The sequence below is a fragment of the Pleurodeles waltl genome, chromosome 1_1 (assembly GCF_031143425.1).
Source record: "Pleurodeles waltl isolate 20211129_DDA chromosome 1_1, aPleWal1.hap1.20221129, whole genome shotgun sequence".
NCBI lineage: Eukaryota > Metazoa > Chordata > Amphibia > Caudata > Salamandridae > Pleurodeles > Pleurodeles waltl.
The window spans coordinates 358,413,314-358,434,691 of record NC_090436.1 but is presented as its reverse complement, the minus strand read 5'-3'; the positions used below and the strand labels follow the sequence as shown (position 1 = coordinate 358,434,691).

Sequence of the window (21,378 nt, the reverse complement as noted above, 5' to 3'; positions counted from 1 at the left end):
AAGGTTCCTGTGTATCGAAGGAGGAGACGCGGTCTCGGAGACCCGTCTACACACCCCATCCCATGAACGGTCCTGGTCGAGGACCGAAGAGGAGGATGGGAACCGGGACAGGTAATCTGCGGGGCCTTGCTGAGAACCCAGGACATGGCGCACCTGGAAGGTAAAAGGTTGGAGTTCAAGGAACCACCTTAACACTCTAGAATTAGAGTCCTTGTGGGAAGCAAGCCACGTAAGAGGAGCGTGGTCAGTATACAGTATAAAAGGCCTGCCGAGAAGGTAATATTGCAAGTTCTCCACAGCCCATTTAATGGCCAAACACTCTTTCTCAATGGTGGGGTAGTGGCATTCGCGTGGAAGAAGTTTCCTACTGATAAAGACAACCGGGTGGTCAAGTCCCTCCTGTCAGGTTGAGTGAGCACAGCCTGGAGACCGATGTTCGAAGCGTCAGTATAAAGATGGAATGGTCTAGAGAAATCAGGACATTGTAATACTGGGTCTGTGGTAAGTGATGTCCTTAACTGTTCAAAGCTAGTCCTTTGAGAGTCTGAAAACGGTGCTAACATGTTAGGGCGTATACATACTTAAACATAGTCAATTTAATAGAATAATTGTGAAAAATCCAGAGGGGGACCCCAATGATTTTTTTTTCAAGGGGGAGGCACAGTATTAAAAAGTTTGAAGACCACTGGTTTAATTGGTAGAGCATTATCTGAGAAGGAACCAAACACTGAAGAACCCAATCGGAGCATTCCTTAGAGAAAAATAGAAGATAACAGAGCACAATGTGTGCATGTAAATTATTAGCATACTCGTTGTGGAGGACGGATTACCAAAAATTAGAGCAACAGAAAATTAAGTGTTGGACTGCATATAGAATAACATTAGACCAATTAGAAATATTGATTCCATTTTAATTCACAGAGGTAAACCAGCTATAAAATATTTATCTTGACACTTCAGGAATAGCATAATTAGAATCTACGTTTTCTAAAAAGTCTTTTTTAAGTTCACATTTCAAGAAAAATATGATTTGTTGTTTGAAAACATTTCCATTAACTACATCAAGGTTTTCCTTTCTTTCTTCTCTTTGAGGATCTTTTTGCTTTCTTCTCTCCTTCTTTTATTGACGGGATTTCGAGGATCATATATTTCAAAAGTATCTTCATCCTGCATGGTTGCGTCCTTGACTTTCTTACTTTTATCATCAAATTGCAGGACATGGGACATCCTGAAAGAAAACAGACATGAAGTGATGTAATTTTAGGGTTGATTCAGATGGTACGCATATGACTGCACAATACAACAATATTAATTCAGGTTTGAATGTTTACACATGAACGCTATCCTTAAACCAAACTGTGTATGCCCTTGTTTTTTTATTAGATCAAAAAGCACTCAGAAATTCCAAGTGAATAAATGACAGTATTGGAAATACATAGCACGATATTATCATAAATGCGTAAATGTAACACACCGCCACAGGAGAAATCAACCTAAAACATTACACATATATCTATTCTTGAGTAATTAAGGGTCACATGTACAAAAGTTTGCACTGGTCGCGCACCGTTTGCAACCAGAAAGAAAAAATTTTTGTATGTACCAAACCCTATTTTACAAAAGTGCCTACTCTTAAAAATGAAACTAAAACTTTTAATTTTACTTTTTGAAACACATCCAATTTTCCTTCAAGGAAAACGGGCTGCATTAAAAAAAAAAAAAAAAAAGTTGCTTTATTTAAAAGAAAACATGGACATGGTGGTCTGCTGTCCCTAGAAGGCCACCATCCCTGTGTTTTCTGCGACTCCCAATGGGGGGCAAATTGCGACATACCTCATGAATATTAATGTGATAGGTCTATTTGCGACCCACTGGGAATCACAACTCAAACTGAATAGAGTTCCGTACATTGAAAATTGCGATTTCCTGACTGCGGTTTGCATGGTTTAGCAATTAGGAAATTGCAATTTGTAATGTACGTGAATGTGGCCCTTAGTGCTTAAACCTTCCAGGGTCAATAAAAGGAACATCAGTATCGATTTGTTATGGAAAGCTCTGTGAAAAAAAGCATCATATAAGAGTGAAATTACTACAAATAATACATTAGAACAATGTATATGTGTTCCCGATATAAAATGCATAATACTTCATCATAATCTTGTTTATTCAAAAGAGATGGAGCTTCCTCTCTGGATGACCTGATCATGATGGGGATGCTTTCACACTTAAACTCTTCTAGCTGTCATTAGTACTGGTGATCCATAAATCTGACTGCATGTTACAGGAACTGGTTCTGGAGTGGTTAGTTTTCCTCTTTACGTAGAAAACAAGGGTGTTCCCTTTTTTTCAGAACATTTCTGTATGCACTTCAGTGATCTGAAAGCCGAAAGGACTATCAAGAAGGGTAGCAAACCAAAGTCTTCTCAAACCAGGGACAGTTAACTACACATTGCATTCCCTGAGGTTTCCCCAGGCTTACTGTTTGGTAGGTTGGCCGAGCTCAGTAGTACATAAGGGAAGAAGTGTTTGGGTGCAAGAGACAACGAAAAGCGTTTCAGCGCAGTATAGGCACGTAAAAAACAAATGTAACCAGCAGGTGTTCACAAACATCAGCATTATCAAAATAAAGAAATAATAGCAATTGAAAAGGAACTTGGAATAAAAATACTTTAAACCCAAGTATAAAAATAGAGGTAACAGTGGAAAATGCCTTACAAAATGTATGATTTTGAAATGGTTCAGAAATGTTTTTTGTAGCACTGCAGAGTCGGTAAAGCTCTGGAAATCAATTCAAGCTCGTCAATTTGGCTTGATGTAAGCTTTGGGCTTGTTCTAATACTTATGATTATTATTTCACAGTCTGTGATGCAGGAAAGTTTTTTGCTCTTCTTGAATTTTGTTCGACTACTTCGGCTAGTCACATGGGCAAGGTGTTCAGACACTTGCAAGACACCAGGTACAAGATCTCTACCTACAATCCAGCTCAAGGATTTTAAGCTTATTATGGATTTACGCTTATTAGTGGTCAGATAAGTGACCCCTTCTCTGACAACTACACAGGAAGACATTGCAACATCCTGGCAAAGTTCAGAACTTTGAGAAGACCCAAGGACAGCATAAGTGCTTGATACTGATCTCCGCATGTATCTAGGCTCTGAAGGAAGGGTTGACTGAGTTGTTAAACCAAACTAAAATAGGTTGCTGTTCACAGAGATATATGAAGTTGTTTGATGAGCATAATCATGTACTTCTCCCGTTTTGTTCTGTGCAAATAGGCGAGGCAAGGGCACACTAATGAGTACCTCAAGGTTCGATGATTCGCAGTCAGCCTTGCACAGCCTTTTAATCTGTATCACCACCAGGTAAAGTTCTGGTTCCAAAACCTCTATGTATGTGTTGTCACGTGGGCTCTCATTATAATAATGAGGCTGCTGGATTTGGGCGGAAGCATCACCTGAATTGTGGGGAACTGAGTCCTATCCCAGACCATGTGACGACTGTAGGCCTAATCCATTTTCGGTCAGCTAGCAGCACCTCATATCCGTCCAAGAGCAGGGATGATTTGTGGCAACTGGGTGCATGACATAATGACATCTCAAGGAAATGGTGATGGAGCAGAAAATGGTTCAATAAGATTTATTGAATCAGCTGCAAACTAGATATAATGGCATTAAATGCAGTAATCAGAATGAAGAAACATACTAGATGCAAAATGGTGACAAGGAGAATGAAACACAGGAAAAGTCCCACCATACTGTCACCAAACACACTATATGCGATTCCTACTTGAGCTATATTAGAGCACAGCAGGATAAGCCCTAATCCGCCCTTCAGGATTCCCCCCCTAGGAAGACGTCATCCCCCATACCTGAATATGAGTGGTGAAGATGTCTGTAATCTATAGAGACACCAGCCCCATGAAAGCCAGGGAACCGGTGGGCTGCGAAAGCTGCTGTAACTAAATCAAACAGCATGCAGTCATGGTCTTCTGGCTGGAACCTTCCTCTAACGTGTATGGGACAGAGAAGTATTTTTCTAACCAAAAAAAATATGTTCTGAGAAAATGTCCCCACGTAAAATTACGTGTGTTTCTGTGAATGTTAGAGACTCAATGTACCACTTCTGCTGACAATCCTATCTCACTGAAGCCTTGAGGAAAGCACAGAATGAAAAGAATATCATGCTACAAAATTTAATGCTTTCCTAGGCGAAAGACCAACTAGATAAAGAAAACGAAACACCACCACAAATGTGGACGATTCTAAAAGAATAAAATGAAGCAAAATAAAATGTCACTAGACTAAAGAACACAAGTAGCAGGCCTGGTTGCTAAAATAACGTACCCAGCGACATCACTAAAATGGTTATACAACAGTGTATTTGAGGACTTGGACAAAAACCTAGACTTGGGTCACAGTCACTACCCCCAAAGTGCTGCAATCTGGATAATTCAGGGAACAGGTAGCTATTTATTAACCCTCTTAAACATATGTATTGTTTAGCTCTTTTGCAAAATGAATGACACTCATAAGGCCATCGGGTGAACCCGACCATCCAGCAAACCGAGCCATCCAGTGAGCCTGGTGTGTCAACAATATATTAACAATTGGTACTTAGGGTGAAAAAAAACAAATAATAATGTAAAGATTTTCATACATGTGGTAAACCGATGCTGGTCGTTCTTCTCACATTGATGATACTCATGCTCAGGTACTGATTGCTCAAAAAAGTAATTTACACTCAAGTTCTTATGATGATCCTAACTACCAACTGTTATACACAGTTTCAAGCTCGAGTCAGAATGTCCAGGTGATTTTATGGCAGGTGCAAAGCAGAAACATTCATAGTGAAATGGTACACTAATATCTGTCCTCCCAGAAATGGATCAAACTAAGTTGATAAGAGGGTAGACCGAAGAGTTCAATTGCAATGTGCCAAAGACTAGAATATTGGGATCTAAGGGTACTTCCTCTCTATTTTTTTTAACTGATTACATATATTAATAAGGGAATTTTTCCATCCATCTTAATTGAGAACATGGACCTAAGGAGATACAATGTTGGAGGATTAGTCATGCATTCAGGGCTTTCCATAGTGACATACTGGATTAGCTTTGAGGGCTGTAGTCCTGGAGAAATCAGAGTTTTTTGGGTGTGAGCTGAAGGAACAATGATTTTCTAGGTCTAGGAGGTTACCTTGGCTTGGTCCACAGATAGCATAGACTCCTATTAAAGACAAAGGCATGCAGAGAAGAACAAGTTACTTATCATCTCTAACGACTTATCTGGTAGAGACCTTTTCTAGTTGCAGATTCCTTACCTTAGAATTTCCCCACGTGTCAGTCTGTATCTGGAGATTTTTCTTCGAGCAGTAACCCTACACGCCGTCAGGTAGTGTCGGTCAACTCCACGTCCGTTGTTTGTGTCATGGTCACCGGATATGACATTACGGGTCATTCATAAGTGCCACCCCGGCACACTGATGTCAGTTTCTTTTCACCACTTTCCAAGCCAGAAGTGCAAAGCCATGAAGAACACTGATACTGGTGCACCAGAACTAGAGCCCTGAAAGGGAAATCCCAGGCCCTAAAAATCAGTTCGCACAGCAGGGAATATGGGTGGGTTGGTAAGGAATCTTCAACTAGAATATGTCTCTATCAGATACATTGTTACCGAAGATAAGTAACTTGTTCATCTGATCTGCCAGTTGCAGATTACTTACCTAAGTATAGATACCCAAGCAATACCACGCCTGGAGGTGGGTCTGCGAACCATTCCTTGGGTGCCCCTCGGATCCAATGCTGTGGTGCAGAACCCAAAGTGGCCCCTCACAAGGCAATGGTGCCTGAGGGCTCTTGAACAGGGCTGGCCTGCCCAAAAATGAGGTGCATGGCCTTGTAAAACTCTGAGTTGGGAAGTGGTAGTTCCAACTCCTGGAAGGTCAGGGAGGCACAGGGCCCACCCAGAAGTAGGCCAATGACAGACGCAGAGTCGACCAACGATACCTGACGACGATCAGAGGTACTGCTCGAAGAAAAATCTCCAGATACAAACAGACGCCTGGGGAAATTCTAAGGTGAGGAATCTGCAACTAGAATTCTCTATCAGATATGGGTATTCTAGGTTTGCCTCAAATAGCACGTTAACTCAAATTCACATATTGTTTGTTTCAGCTAACAGCCATACAATAGATAGCATTAATTTATACAAATAGCACCTTCAGTTATACAAGTATTACAAAAATGTATTCCAAGCTTCTTTCGTTCAAAGGAGTAATTAAAATATATCTTGTTGACTTGTATGCTGCCAGGATGTAAAAAGAGACTGGTGAATATATGTTCTGTGACTCCCTCCTCATACATAAACCCAAAGCCTTTTTCCATGTTCTTACATTATGTACATTACAATATGAAGCAGAGAAATTGCTTCAAGGGTCTCTTCCTTTTAGAACACAGCAGCCTGAGGTGCATTTCATTTCTCGTCCACCAAAGTCACAATTACATAAGTCTGAAGTGCTCTGAACCCTTTACTGAGGCTTTTCTGCCTCAAGGCTGAGCCCTTTTTTTGGGCTATTTGGGGTACTTTTGCTTAGACCTCCATGACGTTTTTCCACATAACGTATCCAGGACAAATCTGCACCCTTTTTTCTCACCATCATGTGGGATTCCAAAGGTACCCAGGGTTTGTGGATTTTCCTGGAAGGGACTGAGACAATAGCCAAAATATACCTACATTTCGATATTTTTGGGAAAAATAGCAAAAAAGGGTTTCTCAAAAAAGTGTCTGATATGGCATCCACAAAAGGTTTTCTGTGCTAAAGTCACTATCTTTGCAGCATTCAGGAACATGCAGCGCTGAATCAAAAACAATATATTTTTATTCATCTCAGTTTTGGCATTTTTTCAAGGTAGCCCATTTTTCCTAAGTTTAGTGCTTTCAAACTACTTCCAGTTTGTGGTGGGAAGTGGTGTAAAGCCCATTGGTGATCCTGGAGAGCTATCCAATTGTGAAGGGGCAACAATATTCTGAAATCAGCAAGGGGGACTTCTGTAGATCCCTCATGGTTTTCAAAAGAAACTAACAGTTTAAATAAATAAAAAGATTTTTGAAAATGAGTAGGAAAAAACAGCAACTGATGTAACTTCTTTTTGCAATTGCCAATTTCCAAAAAGAATATACCATTATGTCCGCTAGACTCTTTGGGGATATACAGGATTTGAAGGTTGACCAAGAAGCCGAGGTACCCAGAGCCAACAAAATGAGCAGCACTTTAGAATGGTTTTCATTGTGTATCGAGAATAGAGCAATTCATATGGTAACATATAAAGAGTGAAAAATGGGTGTGAAGGAAACTTATGTATGTAATAAATGTATACCAGATAATGGGTATTTGAGCAGTGGTTATATGTACATTTCTGAATTTGTGGGTACCTACACTAGCATATGATTCAGAGGGTATTTTTCAAAATGTGTCCTTTGTTACACACTAACATTTGGAAGGTACAAATGCAGATAAATCCATTTGGCAATAACCAATATACTATTTTGTGTTCATACATGTCTCCAGATAAAAATGGTACCTCACTTGTGTGGGTGGTGCCCACGGTAGGAAAGAGCCCAAAATGGAACATCGACACATCACATTTTCCACTGAAAACTGACTCTGTTTATGCAATGTGAGTTGCTGTGGATTTTGGGCCCTCAGTCAGCCCTAGAGAAACCTAGCAAACCAGAACATTTTTGTTAGACACCCAGGGGAATCCAAGGTGGGGGGACATGCATGTCTCTCACCCGTTTTTCCTACCCAGTAGCCACTGTAAACCCCAGAATTTGACAATACACACATTTATATAAATTTCTGGAATCTGCGAGGAGTCACATATTTCTTACCATTTAGCACTGCTTCAAGACTCCACATCCCATTTTTTACACTTAAAAGTGACTCTTTTGTTTTGCAAAGTACGTAGCTGTGGATACTGGGCCATAGCTCAGCTGGCACCTAGGGAAACCTTGCAAACATGCACATTTTTGGAAACTAGGCAACCTCCGCAATCCAGGTGGGGTGATCTGTGTTGCTCTCCCCAAGTTTCCTACTCAGATAACTTTAGCAAACATCAAACTTTGACACACTTTTATTAAATTCTGTGAGTACAACTTCTGGAATCTGAGGAGAGCCACAAATTGCCAGTCACCCAGCATAACCACAAGCCTCCCATAACACCACCTACACAAAAAGTACCTCACTTGTATGAGTAGGCCTAGAGACTGTAACAGAAAAACCTCCAGCCCTTAGCTTACACAAATTAACACTGGATGGTTCCAGACACAGCACATTGTCTGCTGCTTGGGAGGAACAGCGGTGAAACTAACATCATAAATCCAATTACTCTCTTACGTTAGAGACCTTAGCATGCCCTAACACTAAGAATGATAGCAAACAAAAATCAAAAAGGAAACAGTAGCTGCAGAAAAAATTATGAAAACACAACTTTACTCCCAACAAAAGCCAAACAAGGTGGATACAATCAAACATTGACTGAATATTTATCTCATCAGGAAGAGTGGGTAGAGAACACACAAAATTGTTCTGTGAAACCTCACCCAGAACTACCATGTAATGAAATTGGTAAACTGCATACTCACATTCACAGAACCCATACTGGTTCACACACTGATACAAAAACAAACACCATTCAAACAAACCTTCCTGAAACTGACCAACATAAAGAAAACAGCACTTAAAGAATAACAAATTTAGCATCAAGATTTGATGACAGAGACATTCCTAAAATCTACAACATCAAAGGATCAAGACCGGGGGTGGGGGCATGGCGCGTGGCGCCTAAGATGGCAGACGTGTAGCGGTAGAGCTCCCGGGCCGGCCCCAATAAATCTACTGTAATCCTTTATTAAATGCATGGTGCAGGCCCCATAGAACTAAGAAGCATGAACACCGGAACAAGGGTGCAGTGGAGAAGCGAAATGAATCACTGAGAGGCCAAATTGAAATTGAGGAACACAGAGCGGCCTGGGCCAGGCGCATCGCGCAGCCCACACAAATTTCCGGTGCAGACTCTGCTACACCGTCGACTACAAATGGCGGAGCTGACTTGGCCAGGAACAGACTGCACCAGTGAAGGGGATAGAGCCTAGAACCCCGGTGGTCACCTGGAGGTGAGTGGGAGTGGGTGAGCCGTTGGCATTGTGACGGCCCGTGGGCCCGCTCCTGACCTCCATGAAGTAGTGCTGCGGGAGCCGGGAGGACTCTGTGTGACTGCAGGCGCCTCCTGGCTCTGTGGAGACAGGTGAGGCCACCTGATTGATAGTCCGGACCCATCCTGGAAGAGAGCGCAGCCTTGCGTCCGATGGAAGGATGGAGGAGAGTGGGAGCAGACAGGCCGACATAATCAGCGGGGGCCATGGAGCCCACTCCTCACTTCTGCAAGTCTGGGCTGTGGAAGCTGGGTACGATTGGCGTGCCCAATGACTCCTTCTGCGCCAGCAGAGCTGGTACAACCTTCTGCTCACCGGACTGACAAGCATCACAGCACTAGCTAAGGGAAGGCCTCTGGCATGAAGAGATCGGGGCCTAGTGCCCACAAGGCATTTAGAGGTGAGTGGGAGATGGCGGGCCGATGATATTGAGGAGGCCCCGTGCCTGCTCCTTGCCTCCACGAGGCAACGTGGAGAACCCCTCCTGTGATCTGGGAAGTGGGCACGTCGATCAGAGCATTTTATATGGCAACCTTGTTGGGCCCCCCGGGGATGATTGGATTAACTAAACTGTGAGTGGGGCCTATAAACTTTACCAACAGTATTGGACAGAATACAAGCGGGAACAAAAAAAACACTACAGGTCGCGCAGAGCCATCTTGTCCACCCGAGGGCCTATAAAGCCCAGAACAACGTTATGTTTATGAATAATGAGGCGTTCATAGTCCAGATTATATTCCTGCATGCTAGCAATGGAGGGGCTTACTGTTTGAACAGCGAAGGCCGGAGAACCAGTGTTGTGCACCTTAACTGAGAACACAACTGTGGACATACGGCGCAAGAGAACAAGACTAACTGGCGCGCCTGCCTCCTCCAGAGTAACGAAGACCAGAAAAGTAGTTTGTAGACACTGTGATTTGGGGCTCACACACCGGGCCCTTGATCCCCAATTTTACAAAGGTGAAAGCTGGTGCTCGCTGCTGTTGCTGACACATACTACCAGTAATTAGCATAAACTGCACGTGACCTTCTGTGTGGCGAGAAGAGAAAATCTAAAACAAAAACGGGTGCCAAAAAACTCCTGGGCGCCCTCTGAAGACTCCATAGCTCATATTTAATTGTCCTGTATTCCTCCCACAGCCCAGGCGCTGCCCCAAGACAAATTAAACCTCATCCTCTGAGAAATTTGTCCCGACTGCCCATCAAACAGAAGATAGGGGCTCTTACCACTGAAGAATCCTTCATCAAGATGAACACTGTAAATTAGTGGATAGGGTCAAGAACAATGAGTCAAAGCTTACCATGTTAGAGCCTGCCAGTGCAACCCATGACACACAGATCAAAAAGCTAACTCAGCAAATGGAGCTACTACAAGAGAGAGCTGAAGACGCTGAGGGGCGCGCTGGTAGGAACAATATTCAAATCCTGGGGCTCCTGGAAGGAACTGAAGGACAAGGGCTAACATAACACATAGAGGATGGCTCCGGACGGTGGTTCCCCCTGTAGGGGCTCTCAGATATATTCGTAGTTGAGAGAGCCCACAGAGTTCCGACAAAAAAACCTAACCCAGGCACCCATCCTTGACCCATAGTCGTGAAAATTTTGAACTACAAGGACCAAGATGTGCTGCTTGGGGCCGCCCGGGTAAAGGCGCCAATCCTGTCGTACAACGTAGGGCTGCAAGAAAGCTGGGAATGCAACCTAACTGTAGCATGTTTCAAAAGAGTAGTGAAAAACAAAACCAAGATGTTATCTCTACTGAAGGATAAAGAAATATTATCGAAAAGATTGCATGCTTGGGGGGTATTAAATGGGTATAAATGTTTACGACAACGGCTCTATTTCGAAGAAGGCTGGTCCCCTGCTCTAAGAATGGAATTTCTGCATATCCGACTAGGGAAGTTACCTGGTGATGAAAAAGATTATGTAGGGGGGAAGGAGAGCCCTAAGGTAGTGTGTAGGTTATGTAATAAGGGTAAGTGGAATGTGATTCACCTTTTATGTCTGTGCCCCGACCTAGAGCAAGAGAGGAAATGCTGGCTAAAAGCGCATTTTAATCAACGTGGCATAAGGACATGCAGACAAGAAGTAATAGCATGCCTAAAACCAGGTGACCCAATCTTGAACTTTCACATATGGTGAAAATTTTAAAGAAGGCTGAGAAGAAGTGTTTAGGGAAATGAATAAAATGATGAGACAGGAGCGGGACAAACAAGGAAAAGGCGCTGTATAATTTTTTACCCTTTTAAGTCATAATTATTAAATGTAATAGTTATGTATTTTTATATTTTCAAAGTTCCCAGATTACACAGTGGCAGTTCATCGGAGGTGAGCTACTTTTCAAGTCATCAAAAGAGATCTACGAACTGCTGGAGTCACTTACGCATTACTGTTCCCAGCGAAGTTACTTATTCAACATGCTAAGACAGTACTCTTTTTTGAGAACATGGCTGGACAACACCTTTCCTGACCTCAACAGACCCAGTGACTTGGGAGCTCCCACAGCCCCAAATGAAAAGACGTCGAGCTCGCCCTCGACCTTGCCCTCGCCCGGCTGGCTGGCTCCCCTGAGACTGCTGGTGGTCTTATACCCTCCTCGCAACAAGCTCTGATGGGCCAGCTGGAGGTGCTTTGTTCGGCTTCCCAGCTACGTGCCAGTGCTTATCAGGACAGCGCAATACATCACGGGAGGGCGGCTCGGACTCCGATTCCATGGGAAGCGTGGCCCTTTTTCCCTCCATGACTCCTCAGTAGGCACGTGATCTTTAGTTTTAGGCACCTGCTGGACCGGATAGCTTTGTTTAAATTCAAGTAGGTGTGGCCCTCACACTTAATGCAGAGATGCTTCTCTTATATTGAACGTGATGCATAGACTGTAGACCTTTGACGATATTCTGTAGTTGAGCATATCTCAGGACACAATTCATTTTTCAATCCATAATAATCAGGCGGGCACAGAATATATACAAATATGCACAATATTAAGTTGGAATACTGCTGAACTAAAACATAAAATTGTAGACAAAGACTGGGAGGCCTTCATAAAACCGCAGGTATTCTGCTGCTTCCAGGAAACCTTTCTATCTATACATCAGTGTTTTGTATATTTCAGAAAACCTGGTCGCTATATAACTGACTATAATACTATCTGCCAGACACCAAATCAACTAAGGGCAGACTAAGCAGCAGCCTGACCCTATCGATTTCTGTTATATTATCTTTCGGGGCTAAATTTTATGCAATTCCTAATAACATATAGCTTCTCATTTTGAAAAATGACTCTATGATTATGAATCCTTTTAACACATATTTACCTTTTGATAAAAACAATGGGAAACAGCAGGTGCTATAATCAGTTGAATCCATCAATCACATTCAAGAACAACAGAAGCAAATCGAAACAAAGTAACCAAAGTTATATATACCTTGATATTAATATCAAACCACAAGTCCTTACTGAATGCAGGCATTGCCATGAGGAACATGCCAGGGGTATACCTCCCTTTACATCAGAACGCTCTAGAGAAACCTAGGAAGACATCTTTCTTGTCACAATTATGGCATTGTGCAGGCTTTGCTCACTAAATGGAAAACTATATCCATTACACCAGCAAGAGAAACTTATAGAGCTAATAACTGTCTGAGCGTCATTGAATATATCATAATCAGCATTGACGCATGGCAGAATGTGGCAGACTTGATAGTTCAAAGTCGAATGGAATGTGACCATGATCCATTATTTTCAACACTTGCGGTGCAGAACTTGAAATACAAATGCCATAAAACTGAGCCAATACTGTGAACTTATAGTCTGACGGTTAAACCTTTAAAGAGCGTAATCGACGGGTACCTATCCTTGCTATCTAATAAGATGCTAAGCTGAATGGAGCTCTCAAAGACAAAAATTATTTGATCATCAAGTTAGAAGAAAGTCCAGAGGTGGCTGCAGAAATTCTCCTTAGGTTTGAGACCCTGACGCATCTATACTCACAATCACAAACAAGACAATAATATTACATCAGAAATAAAATAAACAACTTGGTATGGTTCGATGATGAATGCCTTAACCACTTTGCTGCATGTGTCGGCCACTGGCCGACGTCCGCACTACCTCCCTGGTGCGGGTCATGAACAGTGGCCGACAACAGGGAGAAGGTTAAAAAATCCTCAGGTGCGTCGCACCAGAGGATTTTTTTTTTTTTTTAAACCCCTGGGAGACACAGAAGCTCTTCTGTGTTTCCCCCTTGCCACCCATCCACCTGCTCCGATGGGGAAAACGGCCCCAAACGGCCTTCCTGACGTTCGGTAAGGCCTTGTATGAAAGAGGAGACTCTCCCCTTTCACACAAGGCCTTCCTGAAAGTGTTTCCTGGCCCTCGATCACAGCCCAGCTGTGATCAAGGGCCAGGAAACACCACTAGACACCAGGGATTTCACTTGCGGGGGTCGGGCCCCCTGGGAAAATGGGCGCCCTGGAGATAGGTGACCCCCTGGGGGGTAGCGCAATCACGCTTGATCGAGCCCCCCCAGGGGCTAATTTAAAAAAAAAAAAGAAAAGAAAAGAAAGAAATTGACAGGGGGTCGCCTGTGGGCAAGGCGACCCCCTGTGGGGGCAATACTTTTTTTTAGTAGTTGTAGGGTTTCCCCCAAGGAAACCATACAACTACAAAAATATATAGATCTATATATATATATATATATATAGATCTATGTAGATAGATATATCTATGTAGATAGATATATCTATGTAGATAGATATATCGTATATATATATATATATATATATATATATATATATATATAGATCACTTTTGTCAATGCATGTGTGGTTTCCCTGGGGGCTGCGATTGGCCTCCAGGAAAACCAGACCCACATATAAAAGTGATATATATATATATGTATATATATATATATATTTTGCCACCAGTTGTCTTGCAGTTGCAGCTTGCGTCTTCAAAGCAATGCACATACTTCAACTGACGCATTTCAACTGTAGCTTTTAGGCAGCAATAAAAAAAGTCAAGTAAGTCTTGTGATTATGTTTATGCTACAAAACGATCAGACTTTTGTCTAGTGGCAGTTTTAGTGCCATAAAGAAGTGCAAAAGGTTTATATGCCTACTGCAAAGAGCAAATCTTTATTTTATGTAAATAGCTGAGTACATTAGTAAAGCCAGCCATTACCTGCGCTATAATACAAATGAAATGTAAGTGCGGGCGGGGGCGGCTATGGAGAGATTAAGGGCACCTTTGCTGGATGGTAATGAGGGAATCTGAGGAGGAGGACATGGGAGTGGGAGCACCAATAATGATTGCTGGACTGGGCGCAGGAGGTGCTAAAGACTGACGAATGTTATGTAACAAGGTGTTTTTTTAGTGTCTTGAAAGAACGTGCTGATTGAGGGAAGAAGCACAGGTAAGGAGGCCTCTACTGTTGCACGTATCGCACACACACCAGCAATTTTGTGACTGTCTACGTAGGCTAGTGTTTTAGAGCAACAGTTTAGCCAATAGCAGAGATGGCATCTTGATGGATGACTGCTGCTGACGCCGTCACTCGGGTTATAGAGAACAGTTCTGACATAGGATCAGAGACAAAATACACGTCAGATTTCAACGTAAAAATGTGATGTGCCCATGTTGCCTTTCCTGTCGCGAGCATTAGGCCTACCCACGCAAGTGAGGTACCATTTTTATCAGGAGACTTGGGGGAACACAGAATAGCACAACAAGTGTTATTGCCCCTTGTCGTTCTCTACATTTTTTCCTTCCAAATGTAAGACAGTAGGTAAAAAAGACATCTATTTGAGAAATGGCCTGTAATTCACATGCTAGTATGGGCACCCCGGAATTCAGAGATGTGCAAATAACCACTGCTTCTCAACACCTTATCTTATGCCCATTTTGGAAATACAAATGTTTTCTTGATACCTATTTTTCACTTTTTATATTTCAGCAAATGAATTGCTGTATACCCGGGATACAATGAAAACCCATTGCAAGGTGCAGCTCATTTATTGGCTCTGGGTACCTAGGGATCTTGATGAACCTACAAGCCCTATATATCCCTGCAACCAGAAGAGTCCAGCACACGTAACACTATATTGCTTTAAAAAATCTGACATTGCAGGAAAAAGTTACAGAGTAAAACGTGGAGAAAAATTGCAGTTTTTTTCAGCTCAATTTCAATATTTTTTATTTCAGCTGTTATTTTCTGTAGGAAAACCTTGCAGGATCTACACAAATTACCCCTTGCTGAATTCAGAATATTGTCTACTTTCCAGAAATGCTTAGCTTTCCGGGATCCAGTATTGGTTTCACACCCATTCCTGTCACTAACTGGAAGGAGGCTGAAAGCACCAAAAATAGTAAAAATGAAGTATGTCCCCGTAAAATGCCACAATTGTGTTGAAAAATTTGGTTTTCTGATTCAAGTCTGCCTGTTCCTGAAAGCTGGGAAGATGGTGATTTTAGCACCGCAAACCCTATGTTGGTGCCATTTTCAGGGGAAAAAAATCACAAGCCTTCTTCGGCAGCCCTTTGTTCCCATTTAAAAAAAAATAAAAAAAACTTTCACTGTAGTTTTGGTCTCCTGCAGGGAAACACACAAACTCTGGGTACCTCTAGAATCCCTAGGATGTTGGAAAAAAAGGATGCATATTTGACGTGGATAGCTTATGTGGACAAAAAGTTATGAAGGCCTAAGCACGAGCTACCCCAAATAGCCAAAAAAGGGCTCAGCACGCTGGTGGGGGGGGGAGGGGGAGGGGGGGGGGGAAGAAAGGCCCAGCTGCTAAGAGGGTAAGGAAAAACAAGAACAAGCCTTAAGAGAAGCACTGAGTGGAAGACATCAAAGTCCATCAGTGGAAACAAAACAAAATGTAGGAACTTTGAGAGAGGCTACAAACTCTTGATTTAACACAAAAAGAAACAACTATGGCTAAAAGCATGGGACCTGGTTAGACTGCCTCTGAAAACAAAACACACACAATTGAGACCTAGTAAGATGGGAAATGCAAGGGTCTTGCTTCAAACGTGGACACAGAAACTGACACAGACAAGTGGCTGGAGCACTATTATCCTATTTACTCAACCCCTAGTACCAACTAAACAGCAGAAAAAAACTTTGAATTAAAACACCTGTCCATCAATTATTTGGATAATGAATTCACAGAATATGCTTTAACAGAAGCAATTCTGAGTTAAAAGAGCTAAACCAAGTTCCATGAACAGATAAAATCCCCGCCGACATTTTGAGATCAAATGTCAATCTTCGGGCCCCACTCTAACAACTGTTTATGATGCTGCCTTGCTATCAGGCAAGATCCTCATCCCGTGGAAATCAGCAATAATAATCCAGATATGTAAAAAAGAATCATAAGCTGACCCTATGAACTGCTGACCAGTGTCACTACTAGACAGCACTGGGAATACTAATGGAAAACCAACAAAATACTGGGCAGAGAGCTTTCCGACTTACAAGTTAATTCTTACACAAAACGGTTCGGCGGAAAGAGCAAAATAAATATAGTTTAATATTTTTAGCCATGCTCTTTGTAAAAGAAAAGTTAAATGCTGCTGCCACCAAATTATTAAAGGGTTACACTTCTCAGCATATTTAAATTTCATATAAACAAAAAGCTCTTTTTAAAAGGGAGTGCAAGGGAAATTTTGTCAAATTGTCATGCCTATGTCAGTCACGGCTCGCGGTGATTCCTGGGGACGGGGCAACGCGCGGGGAGGGGTGGAGGCGGAATTGGGGGTGGGGGGGAGGTGGTAAGACAGCCTATTGCGCATGTATGTTTGGCTGGCCGGAGACGGTTGACCAAACATACATGCACAGTGCACTCCCTTCTGCTCGTCACCCCTGTGGCCCAGCCCCTTTCACAAGGAAGGGATAATAAACAGTTTATTATCCTTTCCTTGTGAAAGGAATCACAGCAGTTGCTGCTGGCAGGGGGGTGATGCTCCTCCGCCCATATGCAGGAGCCACCCCTGGCCTATGTATACTCTTATCGGGTTCACTGTGTCCTGTGAAGCTTGTCTGTCAACCATCGTATTATCGCTTTTCTTCAATTAATTTGCACTAGAATAAACACTACAGGGTTTGTTTACAAACTTACACTATACATGGATGGACAGAGGATAGCAGGTTGAGATTGACATACATAAATCAGAAGTAATGATGTTCATCACCTGAGGCAAGATCCAAACATTAGCTTCACCTCCTACCACCTCCACTAGGAACAAACCTTTGATACAAGGTTAATACTAACCTTCACCTGCTCTTCAAGCCAGCACAGGAGGTGGCTCATGCATTTTACCTCTTAAAATTCTGAAAAGGTTGTCTTTTAAGGTCTGGCTGCAGACAGCTTCAGTTGCCCGCCAGATCTCTTGTCAGTCCAACATACAATGGAAGTTATAGATAACACCTTTTAGTAACTGCCTTATATATGGGAGTCCCTTTCCACCACTGTCTTCAAATTTGACGGCTTTTACATCTCCTATATTTTCTGTGGTGGGATCACAAAATAATTTGTCCGATCCCCTGCAGCATCTTCTACCTACAGTCTTTCAGCTGACCAGGAGGGACTGTCCGATGTGTGCATTCCCACCTCCTCATCAAGGATGTGTACTGCCCAGTACATTTGTCTGATCAAGCAGCGGTGGTTCTAACGGTAAAGTGTGATTCAGAGTCTCAATTGAGAAGATGGACTTTAGACCGGTCGCTTCTAAACGACCCGAAGGTGGTGGATGCTCTGAAAATTGAGACTAGGGAGTCCTTAGAGCTCAATATGAATTCAGCCACTCCTCATGGGGTTTGGGACTCTTATCAGGCTTTTATCAGGGGTGTCCTGATTAGTATCTCTGCTTGGAAAAATAGGGAATGCAGGCAGATAACACAGGATCTTGAGCATGCCATCACCTCCTTAGAACGAAAACAGAATTACTGACAGAAGGAAAGGTGAAACTCTATGGAATGAACTGTTATGGAAAAGGGCCTCATTAGCAGCTGTTATAGAAGCCAGAGTGAAAGGCAGATGGGAAGCAAGCACAATAGCACATTTTGAATATGGCGAAAGCGCAGGAAAAATGTTGGCCTGGAAAATCAAGTCGGACTTGACAAGAAATGAAGTAGGAGAGATAAGATGCACCGCCACTGGAAAAGTGTTGAGAGAGGCCTCAGAGGTGCAGAAGATGTTTGTTTGTTTGTGAGTTTTTTATAGTCTTTACATTCTGCAGATCTACCAAAAACTGCAGCATCTAGATCAGAATGGCTTGAGGATTTACAGATGAGAAAACTTGCCGATGGAAACAAGGCAGTTCTGGAGGAGGCGAGAACACCAGGGGAGGTCATTCAGGCTATCTGCAAGGGCAAAAAGGGGAAGACGGAAGGACCTGATGGATTACCAATCGAATTCTACCTAGAGATGCAAAAGATAATTAATTTGGTTCTAACTAAGGGCCAGATGTAGGAAAGGTTTAGCGACTCGCAAACGGCGAAAAAAGCCGTTTACAAGTCGCTAAACCCCATCTGGTATGTAGAAATGCATTTTGCGAGTCGGAACCGACTCGCAAAATGCATTTCCGAGTCGCAAATAGGAAGGGGTGTTCCCTTCCTATTTGCGAGTCGCAGTTCGCGGTCGCAAATGGACTCGCAGTTACCATCCACTTGAAGTGGATGGTAACCCACTCGCAAACCTTTCCCCTTTGTGACTGGACCCAAAAATAATTTTTCAGAGCGGGCAGTGGTCCAATGGACCACTACCTGCCCTGAAAAATACCGAAACAAAAGGTTTCGGTTTATTTTTCAAAGTGCAGCTCGTTTTCCTTTAAGGAAAACGGGTTGCAGTTTGAAAAAAAAACGGCTTTATTTAAAAGCAGTCACGGACATGGAGGTCTGCTGTTCCCAGCAGGCCTCCATCCCCGTGAGTGCCCTGAGTCGCTATGGGGTCGCAAATTGCGAACCACCTCATTAATATTAATGAGGTGGGTCTTTCCGACCCCATAGCGACTCGCAGAAGGTGTCTGAGACACCTTTCTGCATCCCAAAGTGCGACTTGCAATTTGCGAGTCGCAGGGACTCGCAAATTGCAAGTCGCAATTTGGGAGTTTCCTACATCTGGCCCTAAGCTCTTTAACACCATTCTTAAAGAAGAGACTGCCCAAAATCATGGGACGAAGCAGTGATAACTCTTATATTAAAATGAGGGAAGGATCCTTTGATATGTGAACCTTATAGACCAATTATATTACTTAACGATTATGAACTATTTGCCAATATTTTGGCTAATAGGTTGGGTTCAGTGATGGGGAATGTGATCCAGGGTGATCAGAAGGGATTCCTAAAGGGTAGATATATGCATGAGTTGTCCCATGAGCTGATTGGAGCAATACATTTGGCAAAAGCAAATAAACTTCCCCTGGCAGTTATAACATTAGATGCCACCAAGGACTTCGACAGAGTGAACTGGGGATATCATAACACTCTTTTAGAACACCTTATTTTTGGAGTGAACTTTTGTAGGGTTTTGAGAAATATTTATAAATACCAGTCAGACAGATTAGTGTTAAATGGCAATTTAACCACAGCATTGGCTATTACAAGGGGAACCAGGCAGGGCTGTCCCCTCTCTCCATTATTATTTAACCTCTCTATTGAACCATTAGCTTTAACGATTAAGAGGGATCACCCAATCAAACCATTTACCTATATTGACTGGGAAAAGAAAATATCACTATACGCGGCTGTTATTATGATCTATACTGGAAATCAATCTTCCACGTTAGATAGGCTAGAGCATTTAAAATCAGAATTTGGCAAGGTGTTGGGGCATTCAGTTAATATGGCCAAAACAGAAATCATGACATGGACCATGGATGACGAGCATAGAGTAAAAAAAAAAAGAGATAAAATACTTATGTGTTAAGATCTGCAATGATTTAGAAGATATTGCAGATGTAAACTTGAAATGTGTAATACGAGAGGTAAATAAACTCCTGCTAAGTTGGTCTCACCTCCCGCTAACTTTATACAGAAGGGTACATTTAATAAAAATGTCCATTCTTCCAAAACTTACTTTTCTCTTCAATACGATACCTTTAAATTTTGAGAAGGTTGGGATACAAAAACTCCAAGCCAAACTTGACAGTTTTATCTGGGCTTCCAAGGGAATCAAAATTGCAAGGAAGAAGCTTAGAAGGAAGTATAATAAAGGAGGAATAGCTTTGCCTGATATCCAGTTATATGCTTGGGCCCTTCAGTTAAAGAATGCAAAAGACTTGTTATCAGGGAAAGGGGGTATTCAGCTAAAGATGGTCATGTTAAAAAGCAAGGGTGGAGATGAGGTAGAATTTATGTATAAATTCGGTCACCCCAAATTCTACAAAAGAGTAAGACTGAAAGTTCTGCAAGCTGCTGCTCAGCTATGGACACAGATAAGGAAAATTACAAACTTATCATACTACAGCATTTACGCTCCCATATGGGATTTCTGGGTACACCAGAGTGCCTTAAGGACTCCCTATCCCGACCTTTAAAGGAAGCAGGCATTGTAGAATGGGGTCAGGTACTTCAAAAAGGGAAACTAAACCCCTGAGAGGAACTTTCAGAAATGACACAGGGTTTCTATTCAAATTTAACTATTAGCAACTACAAAGTTGGGCCCATTCTGTACGAGAAGTGGGACCTGACACAAATGAGCTGGAGGAGCTGCTGATTAAAGGCCCACCTAGTAGGAAAGAAGTGGCGGCTTACTACAGTTTATTTTTAGATAGTTTGGATCAAAACCAGGACCTCCCTGGCTGTTTATGGGGCGAACTTGTCCTGAGCAAAGAGGTTACCTGCTTATGGTTAGTCTCATGGCGTATTCTCTATCAAGTGGTGAAACCTCAGCATTTGAGAAGGAACCATCTTTTCGTTCTTCATAGGGCATATTATACCCCCATAGAAAATAGCCAAATTTGGATCCAAATGGAATACGGTTTATAGGAAGTGTGGCCTCTCTATGGCTGATGACCTCCATATGTTCGTTCTTTATCCCCACATCCTGAGTTTTTGGGCAGAGGTCTCTGGGGTGCTAAGTGCAGTGTTACATTTACAGTTAGTGTTGACTCCAGAATAAATTCTCAACAGCTGGTCCCCTAAGTTAGAAAACTTGTACAGTT

General features: G+C 42.5%; 1 protein-coding gene across 1 annotated transcript in view; it reads right to left on the bottom strand.

Moving 5' to 3' along the window:
- Positions 1-894: 894 nt before the first annotated feature.
- CWC27 (CWC27 spliceosome associated cyclophilin) overlaps positions 895-21,378 on the bottom strand; it is a 998,568-nt gene continuing 978,084 nt past the window's right edge. Inside the window, exon 14 of the mRNA XM_069222723.1 lies at positions 895-1,228. Coding sequence (XP_069078824.1) covers positions 1,057-1,228 — 172 coding nt within the window. The 3' untranslated portion in view covers positions 895-1,056. The remainder of the gene's footprint in view (positions 1,229-21,378) is intronic.